The sequence below is a fragment of the Sesamum indicum genome, linkage group LG6 (genome assembly GCF_000512975.1).
Source record: "Sesamum indicum cultivar Zhongzhi No. 13 linkage group LG6, S_indicum_v1.0, whole genome shotgun sequence".
In the NCBI taxonomy this organism is placed as follows: Eukaryota; Viridiplantae; Streptophyta; class Magnoliopsida; order Lamiales; family Pedaliaceae; genus Sesamum; species Sesamum indicum.
The window spans coordinates 4,487,364-4,504,483 of record NC_026150.1 but is presented as its reverse complement, the minus strand read 5'-3'; the positions used below and the strand labels follow the sequence as shown (position 1 = coordinate 4,504,483).

At 33.2% G+C, this 17,120-nt stretch overlaps 1 protein-coding gene and 1 pseudogene across 1 annotated transcript in view; both read left to right on the top strand.

Annotated features, from left to right (window-relative positions):
• On the top strand, window positions 5,223–8,818 carry LOC105163714 (annotated as a pseudogene).
• Window positions 15,446–17,120, top strand: part of LOC105163713 (proteasome-associated protein ECM29 homolog) — a 24,198-nt gene continuing 22,523 nt past the window's right edge. Inside the window, exons 1-3 of the mRNA XM_011082155.2 lie at window positions 15,446–15,788; window positions 16,740–16,907; window positions 16,988–17,077. Of these exons, the coding sequence (XP_011080457.1) occupies window positions 15,573–15,788; window positions 16,740–16,907; window positions 16,988–17,077 (474 nt within the window). The 5' untranslated portion in view covers window positions 15,446–15,572. The remainder of the gene's footprint in view (window positions 15,789–16,739; window positions 16,908–16,987; window positions 17,078–17,120) is intronic.

Here is a 17,120-nt window from a genome sequence, read left to right as displayed (position 1 = left end):
GGTACATATATTGTGCAGTCTTAGAGTTTAAATATCCTCCAATTTATCTCTTTTCCTTTTATCAAATATGTCACGGTCAAACCAACAATCTGTTAGCTTAACAATTAATGCTAGTACTACTGAACTGTGAATATTTGTCATGTTTTTTAAAAAAAATTATTATAATTTTATTTTTTTGTTGGGAAAAAGCATACCATCCCCGATATCTGAAATGTGCAAATTACTCCATGTGAAAAAAAATATCAAATTACCTCTTTATGTTTTTCATAATTGAGCAAATTACCCTCCTCACGCGATTCGTGAAGTGCACGCTCTTTTTCTTTAATTTTTTATTTTTTTAAATCTTACATTATAAAATTATTTTTATAACATTATTTAAGAACCATTGGATTTGATTTGAATCTAAGGTCCAAATTTAATTAGTAAATCAATGGCCCGGATTTTATTTTAATTCAAATCAACGGTCTGATTAAAAATTATATTATATTTATATATTTATAAAACTTTTAACAAAACATATATGTATCATATTATATAATTATAATTATATATATAAATATATATAAACACAGAGAGAGAAACAAAGAGAAGAACGGCAATGGCGACGGCCACCATAAGCGTCAAAGGGGTGGTGGAGGTTTGAGCATTTTCCAATAGGGAGCGACAATGGGGAAGGGTTTCTAGGGAAGAGGGTGGCGATGGGAATGGGTTTCTGGGGAAGGGGGACGGCAGCGATAGGGAAGGGAAATTTTTGTAAAAAATAAACATATATATTTATTATAAATAATAAAATATTATTATATATAATTTTATATAAAAAGTAATATTTTATTCTTAAAAAAATCAAAACACACAGAAAAAGAGTGTGTAATACACCACCTCTTCAGGGGGTGTAATTTGCTCAATTTTAAGAATCATAAAAAGATAATTTGGTATTTTTTTTATATATAAAAGGATAATTTACTCATTTCGAAATCATAGAAAGGTGGTATGCATTTTTCTCTTTTTTTTTTTGTTATATTTTTTGAGCCAGCCGAAGAATAAACATAGTATTATGTAAATTGAAGACATGTTGGCGCCAAAAGGAAATGCCACTGCTCAATACATGTGTGTTAACCGATGTAATAATTATTTGGGATAAACTACAACTATTTTTTTTTTTGAATTAATTTAATTACACATAGATCTCCTAAACTGAGGAAATTCTATTTAGTATTTTGATCATTTGTTTTATTACTGCAACTTCAACCAGACTGTGTGGTGTCAAGGCAACTAATGTGCTTACACACACTATTATTACAATGCTACCATTTGTTTGGGGAGGAGTGGGTTAGGGTGGAAGTGGTGTTCAAATATGGGATTAAACGCAACATTTAAATATATGCAAATTGGGGTGCTATTTATAGGGATATGGATCATCATCCCTTCCAATTTCACTACATATAACTTATCCCACCCCTTCATAAACCTAATCCACTCCTAATATCAGCCATGTTGAAGTACTGGTAAACACCAGATAAACACGTCCTTAGGTTCCATTTATTTTCGGAATAGGAATAAATGGGTTATAGGACAAATTTAAATTAAATATATGATTCAAAAATTTAAAGATTAATCATAAATAGTTTACTTTATTATTCCAGTCAAACAAAACAGATTCTATTGTTTACTTTGCATGATAACATAATTTCAAATAGAAATGTGCATAAAACAGTTAAACCGGCCGAAGCGGACCGAATCGAAATTTTCGATTCGATTACCGGTTTTTCTTTTTAAATTGATTTTCGGTTTCGGTTTTGTGGTCAACGTTCGAAAATCGAATCGAATCGAATAACCGATTTTTTAAATATTATATTAAATAATATATATTATTATTATTATATATAAATTATATTATATTATATTTATATATTAATATTAAATTCAAATTTAATTTTGGTATTTTGGTATTTGTATTTTTGGATAAAATTAAAAAAAAATCACAATTATTTATATATATTTATTTTAAAAAAATGATTTTTCGGTTTTTTAAACCGAAAAATCAAATTTTGTTGGTTTTTAATCGAACCATTTCAGTTCCGTTTTCGATTTTTAAAAACTTCGAACCAAATTTGATTAGGTTTTCGGTTTTTAAAAATCTCGAACCGAATTTTCAATTAATCGAAAATTCGATTTGATTCGGTTAACCGAAATATACATACCTATTTCAAATGTGAAATAACGTGTATGCCCTTGAGATTTATAATATCAATTTAAAATCCCCAAATTCAGATAAAAAAAAATCCTAACCCATATTACCAACACCTGTACGTAAGTAATTTGGTGCGGGGGCGCTGGCGAGGAAAAATATGAGGGGTGGGAGGAAGAGGGGAGAAGACGTGGGGGATTGGGGGCGGTGGGAGAAGATGAAGGGAATAAAATGGTCTTTTTACCCCTTCTCATCTTATTTTTTGAAAAATAAATGAGTTCAGTTACATTGCTACAATAATTGCAGGGATAAATGCAAGCAACTCTCCTGTAATATTATAAATGAATAAAATTATTTTTCTATGAAAAAAATAGCAATTACTTTCATGCAGTTTTTAGAATACATCAATTTACCTACTATAAATTATTTTATTTTAAAAAGTACAAGGGAAGTAAATTGCTTCCTTTTAGAAAGTACATGGGGCAAATTGCTATCTTTTAATCATAAAGGGGTAATTTGCTCATATGATATGGGTAAATTGTATTAAGTCCAATAATTATATGAAACAATCTATTAACTATTTATATGATTTTATAAAATTATTTTTGAATTGCCACTTTTAGAATCAAAATCAAAAGTGCGGGTTTATGGTGGTTTGACGGCTTTAATATTTATAACAAAGATAAGACTGTGAGACTAACAAAAATCAAGAAATGAAACAAGTGTTTGTATGTAACAAGCGAGAAAAACCTACATTGTGCACCATACATCTCCAACACTCTCCACAACTTTAAGTAGATTAAAATATAAGATCATATATATTAATCCAACAAGAAAACACTTAATCCAATAAAGGCCAATGGTAGATTTTAGAGAGAATAGAGATAAAAGACAAAACAAAAAAAGAGGGGAGAGAAAAGAGATAATAGGAAAAGCGAGAGAAAAAAAAAAGAGTGGACAAAAATGAATAAAAAATTGAGACAATCATTAAGCTGGCTTAAAACTTGGATGGGCTTAAAGAATTAAACTTTTTTTTTATTGTACAAAGTGCAAATATTAATTTTACAAAAAATGAATATTGCAATAGTGGATCTTTGATAACATTCAAAGTTTGGGATTATATAATTCAAATATGAAATTCTTCTAAAAAGTTAATTATTTTATTGATTTATTATACAAAATTAAAAAAAAAATATTTATATATTTAGCGGTACGGTTCAATTATTTTATAATTTTTTTTAATTCTAAATTAAAACCAAACTAATAATGCAGTGCAATTTTATTCTAAATTTCAAATTGCGGTTTGAAAAATAAATTATGAATAATGATTTGATTCGGATGGTGTTGGGCGGCTTAAATTTATCACCCCTAACTTCAAGTCTTCAAGCAAGCATGATTGCCTATCGAGATATTGAAAAATATATCTAGCATGATAATATATATTTATAAAACTAATTATTCAATTATTATTGATTAAAAAATATACATAGTTAAAGAATTACATGATACATAATGTTACAGTGTCTTATATTTTTTTGGACTCGTTCACTTGAATGTACATCAATTGAAAAATAATAATCTAATTGAATCGCGAAAAAAGTATTTTTGAATCCAAATTGTATACTTAGACCTATGGGTATGAATGGATAGAAATTCAATCTAGGCCCAATATATATTTTTTTAATGGGACTAAGTTTAATAATATTCATTGGGTCCGGTACTGGGTCTTAGAATTAATTTATGAATTCGGGTAAGGTAAGACCATTTCCATTAACACACTCCTACTCCTGGTAGTAGACTCATGACATAATTATACGAGGGTTGGTTCTGAGTCGATTAACGGACTCATTATCTATACTATATATTAAGGGAATATGTTTTTTTTAGTGTCTGTTTTTTAATATTTAATTTATTTTTCTTATTTATTCATCTAACGTCCCACTGCACTGCTAACTTTTTAATAGTTATTTATTTTTAATTTTCATGCATCTTTTTTATCACCATTATAAATTTAATATTAATTTATTTTTTTTACATATGTTATTAAATAATAAATATTTTATCTTAAACAATATTATAGAATTTGCACACCCATAAAATACGTCCCAAATGACTAGTTTGGTTAACAATTAGGGGTCCAATGAACAGTTACAAAAATCGATGTGCAATCACATAAAATAGCGAGTTATTAAACGCATTTTCAGTTTTGCAGATGTTGAACACGAAGTTCAAGAAGGCACGTGGTATGGACAGATGTCGTGTTTGTGAAGTAGCGCGACTACTTTAGGTAGCGAGAGCAATCAATGCAGGCATCTTCACATGGCATTGCGCCACCGACGCCCGCCCAAACTTTTATGCTCTCTTTCTCTCTCTACCTTTTTCCAACTATATAAGCTTTTATTTATATCAGCTCAATGGGACCATAGAATTCCTCACAAATCACAATATTATATATATTATTAATTATTTTTTGGGTTAAATAAAACATTTCTGACATTCACCGTCACTGTCAGCCTACACATATTCACACCACCTTATTCAAAATTAATCATTATAATTCCATTGCTCTTATTAGGATCAAAATGTCCGTTGTTAGACATTAAACGACCTCCAATTTGATTCTATTAAGGTACGGGATTTCAGACATATTTGTGGTTAGATACGGTACATTTAATGTTATTACTATATGCTTACATAATTGGATAATGTCCAAAGATTCTTTTCTTGCTTTATCTTTTTACCAGCGGTAGTAACTTTTCAAAAGATAAATGACCATGCATGCTGATACGATCTTGCCGACTAGTAAAGTAAAAATTGTAAATTCGAGTCCTAAGAATATAAATATATATTTATTTTTATAATAATTTATTATTATTTTTATCTCTTTCAAATATATTTATTAAATTATATTATTAATGTATTGAATGATATAATAAATCATTTAACTAGTATAATAAACCGGGATTGCAAACCCACGGACACCCCATATACACATATTCTTTCACTGTAAAGAAACATATAAAAGAAGCAAAGTATCACAAGGAATAATTAACCAATCCTTCTTACTCGATCTATTCAACATATCTCTCTCTCACTCTAGATCTCTCTCTCTCTATATATATATATATGTATATGTATTGTTGAAGATTTGATTGGCAGTAGGTGGTTTGAGAAAGTAGTCATCGATCAAATGGAAAACATTAAGAGTAGTTATTTGTGTGGTGTTGTAATAATAATATTAGTGTCGTATTCCGGCGGGCGTAGTGGCGTGGAAGGGTACAAGAACTACACCGTCGGCGAGTCTCAGGGTCGAAAACCCCAAAGTCGACTACCAGAAATGGGCTGCCAACAAGAACTTCACCCTTGGTGACTTCCTCAGTAAGTCTCACACTCACTCTCTCTGCTCTCTGTTTCTCTTACCACTAAATTCCCCTCTTCTCTCACCCTTAATTGTTTGGTCAATATCGTCCCTTAAGTATAATATATTTATCATGTAATTAAATTTTTTTTTCTGAATTATATATATACCAGCATATTATAAATATTGTATCGAGTATAATTAGTTCAGGTTGGATAAACCCAGTCAGAATTTTTGTCCGATCATATTCTTTTTCATCATTTTCATCCAAAATCTTGAGAATATGGTCTTCATCATTTTGATCTATTATTATTAATCATTTATGTCTTTGATTAATATTAATTACACTCAAAATTAAAGTAGTATTGAAAGCTTGTTGTATAGTTATTTTTTATTTTCTTATAATAGTAATATTAATAATAATAATCAAAATTTATAAATGACAGATATTGTATAAAACAGTTTATAATGTTACTCTCAGTCACGATTATAAATATAATTTTGATGCTATTATTTTATTTTATTTTTTGTCTAAAAAAAGAAAGATATTTTTTTAAAAAATAAGGGGTATTGTTTTGGGACAGATGAAGTACGGTCTACCGACAATTTTCATGCGATGAATTATAGTAGTATCAAGAACTTTTGATTTTTATTTTATGATATTTATTACATTTTATGTACTATTTCAAAAATATTAATATTTTACGTACTACAGCAATTACATCATTTATTTTATCTTTTTAAAAAAACTATGTGTAAAAAGAATTTCAATCCACAAAAAATTTTAGGCCGAGACATCGCGATCAAAAGTTTGTTCGAGTTTGAGTCCAAGAACGTGAGTGTACGTCTACTTATGTGGTAGTTTGTTATTTCTTTATTTTATTGATTTGAATTATTGATATATTAAATCAAATTTTAAATTTTAATTTATCGAATGATGTAATGAAATGCGTATCATTAATCAAGCAATGACGAGCCAAATTAGTAAGTTAATGGAATTGTTGTTCGACGAATTATAAGTAGGTAATGATGGATTTTTTTTTTTAAAATCAGGTTTGATCGGATCAAATCAATTACAACGTAAGTGTATCACGTTGTTATATAATTGATTATTTTTATTAATTATATACCAATTATACAACAAATGTATTATACTTAATGTCTAATTGATCCAGATTGAATTGAATACAAACTAAAATTTTGTGTAATGATGACATATATAGGACAGAGAGGTTATCAGTTGGCAATAAGTACATTAAAAAAAGGTAGGAAAAGAAAGAATCCAGTTGAGGCAGGTGTGTGTGTAACTAATCCCACAATGGGAATTCAAAGGTACAACTTCTGACAGCTGTTCCTATTGGTTGGATATTTTTAGTCAGACTGCCTTTTATTTATATATATATATATAAAAATTATTAAAACACCTCTTCTGCATATCTGGACAACAACGAATTATTCCATCTTACTTACATAATTATTTGGGATAATTATTCTCCACTTAACTGATATTTAGTGTAATTATACATAAATTTTTTTATAATTTTAAGAATTATATTTATTACTTTTTAAAGTTTGCTTTTATTTAATAAATAGACTTATTCGTTAGTCGAAATTAACTAAATTTGTTGATATTAACAAAAAACTTAAATGAAAATTTATATTTATCATTCATTGACTTATTGCAGGTGATAATTTTTTTTGTAACTAAAGTATACTTATAGGGTGAACATACCTCATCACATGAATTAGCGTGTGATGATATATAAGGGTAATTTAATCATATAAAAATATTTAGTTAACCTGCAATATATCAGTAATACGTCAATTTGGGGTAAATACGATCTTAATCCTGCTTTTCTGTTAATATCATTAAATTCGGGTAGGGGTTTAAATTTGCACAAATTGCTTATAGACTCGAACGTATTGTCATCTTTAATTAGATTATCAAAATTTTAAAGTTGATTAATTCAAACGTTGGACACATCGACTGAATTTAAAAGTCCAATCATATGATAATAATTCGAAGAAACCATCCATCCGATTATATGTGATCTGACGATAAATAATAGAGTTGAATTATTGAACCTAATCCATCATAAAATAACCCTAATACAAGGCAAATCACATGGTTAGGTTTATATAGCAACGTATGATTGATGATTGTAAATGATAGCATATGCTTTTCGATTCATGCAACATTTAATATTCTTTTACTACAATTATCATGCATTATTAAAAAAATAAAATCTTCATTCGATATCTTGCTAGGACTGTAAATAATTTAAGTTGAGCCGAATATATTATTGCCCAAGTTTGTTTGGATTAATATCGAGTTTGAAAAATTGCGTTTGAATTTGATATTGTTGATCTAGTTGAGCTTTAGTTGGATCAAATATGAATCGAGTTTGAGTAATTTAATATTTTAAGTATATTTTGTTATTTTTTGTAATAATCAAGTTAGACTTGAAATCTTATTTTTAAACAAAAATGTTAAGTTTGGTTTGTTAAGTTTATCGATCGAATTGTATTAAGACGAGGATAAATTTCAATCGATTATCGACTAGTTTCATATATTTTTCAGCCCTAATCTTGTCCACTTCTTGTGAAAGCAGTTTTCAACACAGACAACAACCATTCAGTCGTCCAAACATACAATTTCACCACATACAAGCTTTGCGACTATAGCGACTCCCTCGATAACGACACCATCGAGTGGTCGTCGGCCGATCCTTCGTCTACTACCCCCCACCCTATCTCCGTAGCGGTACCTCTGATGAAAGTCGGCACGACGTATTTCTTCTCTAGTGACTACGATGGGGAGCAATGCCAAAACGGGCAGCACTTCAAGATCAATGTGACCTACGGCCACGGGCTGCCTCCGAGCCTTAAGAGCCCTTCTGACGATGCATCAGCACCTGTCAGCCCACAATCCGGCGACGACGAGGCCGCGCCGGATACCCTAGTCCCTGCCAATTTTGATGACCCTAAGGACACTAGTGATGAGGAGAGTGAGCCCTCCAAGGCTGTTTCCCTATCCGCATTTTCCAAGCTGTTTGGGGTGCTATTACATGTAGTGTTGGCTGCGGTTGGATTATTTTCTTTTTAATTAGTTAGTGATTTTTACTATTTTGTTTGATAATTTTTTTTCAATAAGGTTTGTATTAAAGGGCATTTGCATATTGAGATTCACTTATTTTTACGAGATTATTGTATAGTTAAATGAGATGATCGAAATTTATATATGTCGTATAATTGATTCGCATTGTAAAAAATCGTAAATAATTATATTTTTACATAATGGATGGAGCCACGACAAAGTTGGTTTGTAGAGACGGATATTTCCGTCGATCAACAATTGTCATAAATTGTGATGGATTTTTCAATTGATTTGTGATGGATAACATCGGGGACAAAAAGTGTGTTTTGAAATTCATCGAAACTGCGAGCTAACGGCATGTCAATTGCAAATTTGGCACGGTTTTGGTGGGACTGGTCTATCTCACAATTCTTCGAAAAATATATTGCAAAATACAAATAGTCTAAATATTACGACGATTTTAGCGATAATTAGTTGTCGAAAAGTTCCAACATAATTTTTATCAACCGATTTGTTTTTTCTAGAACGGGTGATAACTGACTTCACTCATCATCCCAAATTCATAAAAAAATTCATGGGATGTGCGACGGTTATCAAACGATTTTAACTTTGTTGTAGTTGGTACACATTTTTTAACGAATTTTGAGACGACCAACAACTCATCTAATGAAATATTTTTTTTTTTTTCAAAGAGAAAGAACAAAAATAAATATATATAATATATTAGTTTTGTATTTATTTTAATTTTATTGAATACGATTTAAATTAAAAAATTTATTTTCCTAATTTTATTCTTGGGATGAACATGGAAGTAGAAGGATGTGGAACGTGCTACAAAGTCCAAGATTAGGTTTTGTGGACCCATTACCTATTTCTTGGAGTTATTCTTAATAATTAGATATCATGCTTTATATAATCTAATTCATTTTATTTTACTTTTTCTCAATTTTAATTATATTCACATGTTTGTACCCTATCTATATATGGTTGATTTACATGCTATGTGCATGACAATTTTGATGTGACATGGTAGAAAATGACATGGATAATATTTTGGCATAGCATAGAATGGTCAATTTTTTTCGTAATAATTTCTATATGGATATTTATCTATTTTTTATTATTTTTAATATGTATTATAACATAAAATTATTAATTAATTACATAATACCAACGTGTAACTGACTACGATTGAGACCATTAGATCATGTGTTTGAATCGAATTCATATGTATGTATTTGTTTATTTTAATAATAGTGTTGGTTGGTTAAATAGTGGTGTATTAATTGTCAATATTTTATAATAAAAATATGAAATTGATATTGATCAATTATTATACTCAATGAAGAATATTAAAGGCTCCATAACCTTATTAATAGTCATGGTTTCTTGTATTGTATTATGTGTGAGATGCTATTTTTACTGCATAATAAGTGTTATTTTTACTGTAATAATAGATGTTAGTTAGATTTAGTTTATTTGATATTATTGATCAGAGTACGATTGTTGTAATGGTCTTTGTTAGATATTAATTTTTTATATAAATAATTTTAATTAAAAAAGAATATTAAATAATTGAGATGAGTTTCACTATCCACTATGCCAAAAGATGTAGCTTAGTCAAACATTTCTAACACATTGGGTCTGGGCTTGAAAGAAATATTCCAACATGGACATGAGGGCCAAATTGTTTGGACTTCCTCATTGGGCCAATTTTCAAAGGTTAACATTTAATTTGAAGTTGATTGAAAAATTGAGGGACAATTGCTAAGCGCTCCTACGAAATTTGGTATAATTGGACGTAAGTTCTCTTTAATTTGAAAAATTACAGTGACATCTTCAAAGTTTGTTTTCGTTTAACAAACAGTAAAATTTATGAATTTTTTTATATTTAATATTTATGAAATTTAAAATTTCCGATAATAATAATAATATGACAATATTTTAAATACAACTTGTATTATGTTATAATACGATTAAATTTGTAATTATATTATTAAAATTACTTTTGGTAAACTAATAAAAAATTAAATATGAAGAACCCGTTTAGGACTCATTAAAACTCATATAAGACTTATAACATATTTCAATTTATTTAAACAAAATTATATTGAACCCATATTAGAAAATTTTAAACTCAACCCAACACCCCTAGTTTAAAAGTTAAATGTGATAATGATATGTACTGATGGTCCTTAAAAAGAAGCGATAACTGCATCAACATTTCTTGAAATTTAATATATATATATATATATTTTTAATAATAAGCGATAATATTCTATTAATAAGCGACAAAACAAAAAAATTTCTCATGGTTCAATCAACAAAAATGCTGACGCTGCCACATGACACGGAGAGTGCACCTCTCACACAACCCACCTATTCTAATCAACTAGTAAATAATATAAGCCAGAACCCCATTCCGGTAACTACAAATCAAAATTCGAACAAACATATCTCAAAGACAAAACTACACACTAACCCAGACAACTTCAAACTGCTTGGTAGCATTCCCTTAACGTACCAACTGCCCTCCAAAACCGCATGGGACTCGATGTCTTACTTTCCATCAGGTTTTGATAGCGGTGCTTCCAAAGACCCCAGCATAACATGAAAAAAATAGGCTTCGTTCCGCCGCCAATATTTGTTGCATCGCAAATAATACCCACTCTGTTGTCTCCTGTGCCACTTCTCTATATAATGACATGGTAAATTGGCTCAACGCCCATACCTGCCTTACAAATGGGCACTTGAGGAGTATATGTTTAATAGATTTCACATTTCCCCCACGCATCGTGCAACATACCTCCACGCTTGCATGCCTCCTAGCCAAGTTCTCTAACATTGGTAAGGAGTCAACACATAATCACCACATAAACACATGTACCTTGGGGGGAACTCGTGGACGCCAAAGCGAAACCCACAACATCCCTCTTTCACCAACCAACCCTGACTAAGTCTCGATGAGGAAGCTAGATTTAGCTCCCTAATAGCCATTACTTGTCTATAAGCATTCTTCACCGAGCACCTGCCCCTCCTATTAAAACGCCACACTCATCGACCTCCGCCTCCTTCCTCATTTTGTTTGCACCTGCATCCTTCCACTAGTAAAGCTCGGGAACCAACAATGCTCCTCCACATCAAAGATGGTTTAGTACCCAAATATCATTCCACAAATTTGAAGCCAGGAAGTACTTCGTGTGCAACACCCTACTAAGTAAAGAGTTAGGACGACACAATATGCACCATCCCTGCTTTGCCAGGAGGTTTAAGTTAAACTCTGGCATACCCCAAAACCCCAATCCTCCAACCTACTCCGCTCGACATAGTTTACTCTATGCCACCCAGTGTACTCGTCTCTTGCCTGACAATGTCACTAGAAGTCTGTTGTAGAGGACTCAATGTTGCGCAAAAAGAATGAAGGTAGTTTAAAACAAGATATGACGTAAGTCGGCATTGATTGAATAATCGACGCAATCATAACCCCCTTTCAAGCATGTGTTAGTAACTTGGAACTCCATCCAAGTATACGTTCTACAATGCGTTCATGAATGCATCGAAACATCTCTCTCGTGACTATCATCCTACAACCGCTAATCCCAAGTACCGGTTTAACTAAGCCACCCACCGTATCCCCAAGATGTTCATTAGTTGGTGCATCTGCTCGACCACACGCCCACTAATCGCCATGCACGATTTATGACAATTCATGCATTGCCTTGATGCCTGAGCATACACCTCCAGGATCTGTTTAACCTCCAACGTATGTCCCTTTGTCACTTGACAAAACACCAAGGTATCATTTGCAAAGAGTAGGTGAGACACACTTCAGGCTTGCTCTGTTACTTTTACTCCTACAAGACGCCCCCCCTCCACTTCCTATATCAAACAAGATAGAGCCTCTGCACACAAATTCCGAACATATCTAACCATTTCCCTACCCGTTCAAACCTTCCCTGACACATTTTGTTTCAGATAAAAATACAATTGCGGGTTTTTTTTTCCGGACATATTCCCTGAGTATATGAACTGTCGATGCCGCCCCCAGGCCCCGAAGGTTCCAAACTAAGATTATCATTGCTCCCGATGGGGCTAGACTCCAACCTCCGCCATTTGATTCATTTCCATTCCATCTGCTGTCACTGCTTTTTTAACCACCCGATTTCTCCCCTCTTCCTCCAACTACCCACCACTAATCATCTTCGTCTACTACTCCCTCACTGACCCCCTCTTTAATCCCCGACCACTACCCGCTTTAAACATCACCAGAAAAGGGATTAAGCATAATTCATCCGCATCTCCAATATGAACAAAAGACGATGAGAGAGATCTAAAGAAGACATTGTACACGAATTAAATTCGATTGGAGGGAGATCTTCAGCACCAATGGACACAATAATCACATGTTCTGCGTCGCGATCTTGCAATAGTGGCTTATGTTTGCCACCAGAATTAGCTTCTAGCTCCACAATCATAACCAAATCTCTGTGATTCTGCTCACTGTTTGTCGAGATTATTTCCAGAAATGGTGAGGGGATAACATCGTGGAATTTGGGTGGATCAGGTCGGACACCAACAATGGGACTGATGGGCCACTAGATATAGTGATGGTGGGCTGCCCAAGAGGAGTGGATAAGTTGGTCTTGTCCGAAGTGATAGACTTCAAAGGAGTAGATGGGCCAGTCTCCTCAACAACCAAAATTGAGTTTGGCTTTTCTTCTGAGTTGACCATACTCATAGGTGGATTTGGGTTCAATGCTTTAGGTAGCATTTGGGTCTCTAATTGGGCTTTGCTAAAGGTAGAAGCTTGCTCCACAAAGGCCCCAATTATATCTCTCTTGCAAGTAGCTTACCCTATTCCCCTCAACTTCCTTACCCCCAGCCCTATCCCACCCCGCTCGCTCACCATGATCCCCTATGTTCTCCCTCAATCCCTCGCTTGTAGCTGTTAATCGCCGTTTGTCTTTTGCCACCACCTTAACCATTGGTTCTGTTGTCTTGATTCCATTACCATCCGTCCCCACACTACTTCCTGCTTCAAAGATTGTCATCCCTTCCTCACCGGAATCCCTATAGAGCTTCCCCCCTGCCTACCTCATCTTTCTACAACCGAGTCTCTCCATCCAATGTCCTGCTGCAATCGCAATTGTGTCAACCTAGACTCCCGTAGCCATGGTCGATACTATAGTTCATCCTCTTTGCCCGTTGATTCCTCCAATCTACATCCACAATCTCTTAATATGTTCCCCGACACCCCACAGCCGTAACAAAATGTCGGAAGCCGTTCATACGTGAGAGAAATAGAAAGTTCTTAGCCCTCTAGCGAATGTAGGACTAATACTCACTTTAAAGGAAGTCGGACATCCATTGCTACACATTCACACTTTGTCTTCCATCATAAAAATTAAGCTTGATAGTATCTGATTTAATTAATCTCCCTAGTCTCTTGTTGATAAACTCCTCTACTGCTTTAGTCATCATTTGAAGGGGCAAACCATGGATATGCACGTGGAACTGGCACTAATTGAGATCAACTTCCAATGGGTTTTCATCCAGGTTAACGTAGTTGAGTATAATCAGGTTCTTGTCAAAGATCTAAGGACCATTGTTTAGCGCGCTGTTTTTATCAACCACATGATTAAAGCTTAATAGAAATTGTTGATTCACAAGTACTCGCATGGTGAATCCTCTTAACGGCCTTAAAATATCTGTCAACATTATCTTAAGAACATCAAACCAGTAAGGTCGTGGAGTCAATAGTCGCCCAAAGAGGAGAAAACCCCCCCACCTCTGTGTTTCCCGTCCAAACATCTGTCGGTAAAGTGAGCCATTCTCCCTCGTCCTCCGTCAGTACTAACGCGTTGCCCAATCGATCTACCTATTCCATCCCGCACTGTCACAACACAAGGTACCAATCCGTCACACTTACCTCCAGTCAGAAGTGGACTATCCACACTAGTCGAGTTGCCACTAAAACCGCAAAGAGCAACCTGCTACACAATCGCATAGAACAAAAGAGATAACTCGAAAAACAAAAGAAAAAGACACAGAAAGGAAAACTGAAAGAGTTAAGAGCACAAGCACACGAAGAGTAAAGCAAACCGTTCTGAATGAGAACAATTAATTTGAGTCTCCCCAATCCAAGAAAATACACATGTAAAAAGAACAAAACACATGATACAGTTAGTACCTCATACATAAGGGACACACACATGAAACTGACGACAAAAATGCTCAACACTGAAGAAAGACCCTACTGTTGCCTCTCAGTAGAGAGAAATTAATGCCTCTTAGTAGAGAGAAAAATTGAGATTTAATATAATTACCTGTAGATATTTATATAGTTTATAAAATTAATCTCATGTTTATTTTTATATAACAAATAAATCTATCTATTAGTTAAAATTAATCAAATTCAATGATATTACAAAAAATAATGAAAAATTACATTTATTTTTGATTGATGTATAAAACAAATATTTTTCTGCCTCCTCATTTTCATTATCGTGTGAAAACATATAAGGATAGTTTTATCAAAAAAAATATTTATTTTACTTGCCATAAATTAGTAATGGTCAATTGAGAATAAATATGAATTTTCATTCAATTTCTTTTACTAATGTCATCAATTTAAAAAAAAAAAAAGATTAATGAATAAAAAAATCTATTTATTAGATAAAAAAATATATTGTAATTACCCCTTAAAAGAAAGACATAAAATCCACCAACCAGCGGATCGACTTTGGAGCATCCGACCCGAGTCTCCGACCTCACTTCAAACTTAATTTTTTCTTTTTTCTCTTAAAAAAGCTCTCGAATCTTGATCTTGGAGTTGGACACGAAATTGTTGAAACTTTGTACATTTTTTCTCAAGAAAAAACAATACAAAGACTCTCTTAACACCGGAGACCCCGAAGGAAACAGAACTCATGGCGGAGTCCTCCAGCACCTCCTCCGCCGGCGCCGTTGGCTCCTGGTCGGCCGCGCTCTCGGGGAAGTCGGACCAAGAGAAAGAGGAACTCCTGGACAGAATGCTGACGCGGTTGGCTCTGTGCGACGACTCAAAACTCCAAGACTTGCTCGCCAAGATTCTTCCTATCTCTATTGCTGCCCTCTCCTCTGCCTCCACCTCTCTCCGCAATAAAGTAATTCTTGGAGAAATATAGGCTGTACTTGCTATTAAGTTAATTTTGATGGGGCTTTCGTGTGTCAAATTTTTTCTTGGGACTATCAAGAAATACAGTTGGGAATATATCAGGGCCTCAGAATTGTAGTTGACAGAAGTATTTGGTTTAAGCTTGAATTCTTTTATGCGAAATCTTGATTCAAGATTCCTAGTTTTGTGCTGGCAGCCATTTGAGTGATGGAGTAGCTAAGTTGTTGGGTTCTTTTGGGCATCTCCCCTCATTCTGTCTGGATTGACGGGTCTTTTGGAATTGAAATTTGGGTTTGAGTACGGTTTCAATGATCCTAATAATTTCCAGAGAGCTATAATTTTTGGATGAAAGCTTTGTTAGACAGAGATGTTTCGTAGGTTATCTGGTGTCTTATGCTGCATTCATTAGTCTAGCCGGATCAACATTGTTATTTATCATTATGGAATTGGCGTTTTCTTGTATTGTAAGAAGTTTCAGATGTTGATTGTGACTGAAAGTTCCACTATAAAACTGCTTGCGTGCATATGATTAAAAATTAAAAGTTGTGTTTAGGCACATGGTTCTATTTATCCCTTGTTGCTTGGCTTGGATTTCGCATCTTTGTTTTCTGTATTTATCATGCATTAAAACTTCAATTTTTTAAGAGGAAAGCCAAGAGAAAAGTGGATAATTTGTACTTTTCTAGTGTTTACATATATTAATTTTTTATTTTGTCTGGGACGAGTTACAATCCTGAAGCAAACTGCAAGCACTTTCATTGGGTATTCTTATCATTAGTGGCATCGTGTTTGCACTGAACAAATAGAAGTTGGGATCGATAGGATTGGCATTGTTGATCAGAAGCTGTTTCCTAAGTTCTGCATTTGTGTTCTCATGCTTATATTTCTGGAATAACTGTCCGCTGCAGATGTCAGATGTAATGTTGTCCACATATGTTAGGTTATCGAAATCCTGAGTCATGTGAACAAGAGAGTGAAGCACCAGCTAGAGATTACTCTACCTTTATCCGAGCTATGGAAATTGTATGTGGAATCTAGTGCTGCTCCTATGGTGAGAAACTTCTGCATTGTGTACGTTGAGATGGCCATTGATCGTGTGCATCAGGAGGTAGGTTCTAGTTGTTTAGTAATAAGTAGTTGACCTTTTCAATTAGAGACACTAAATTTTCACTGGGCATGACACTGCAGGAAAAACAGTTGATGGCTCCTATGTTTCTAACCAGCATTTCAAAGCTGCCTTCTCAACATCAGGATATATTACTTAGAATCACAGCAAAGGTACTTTTCAGCTTTTTACATTTTCTATTTTAAAATATTATTT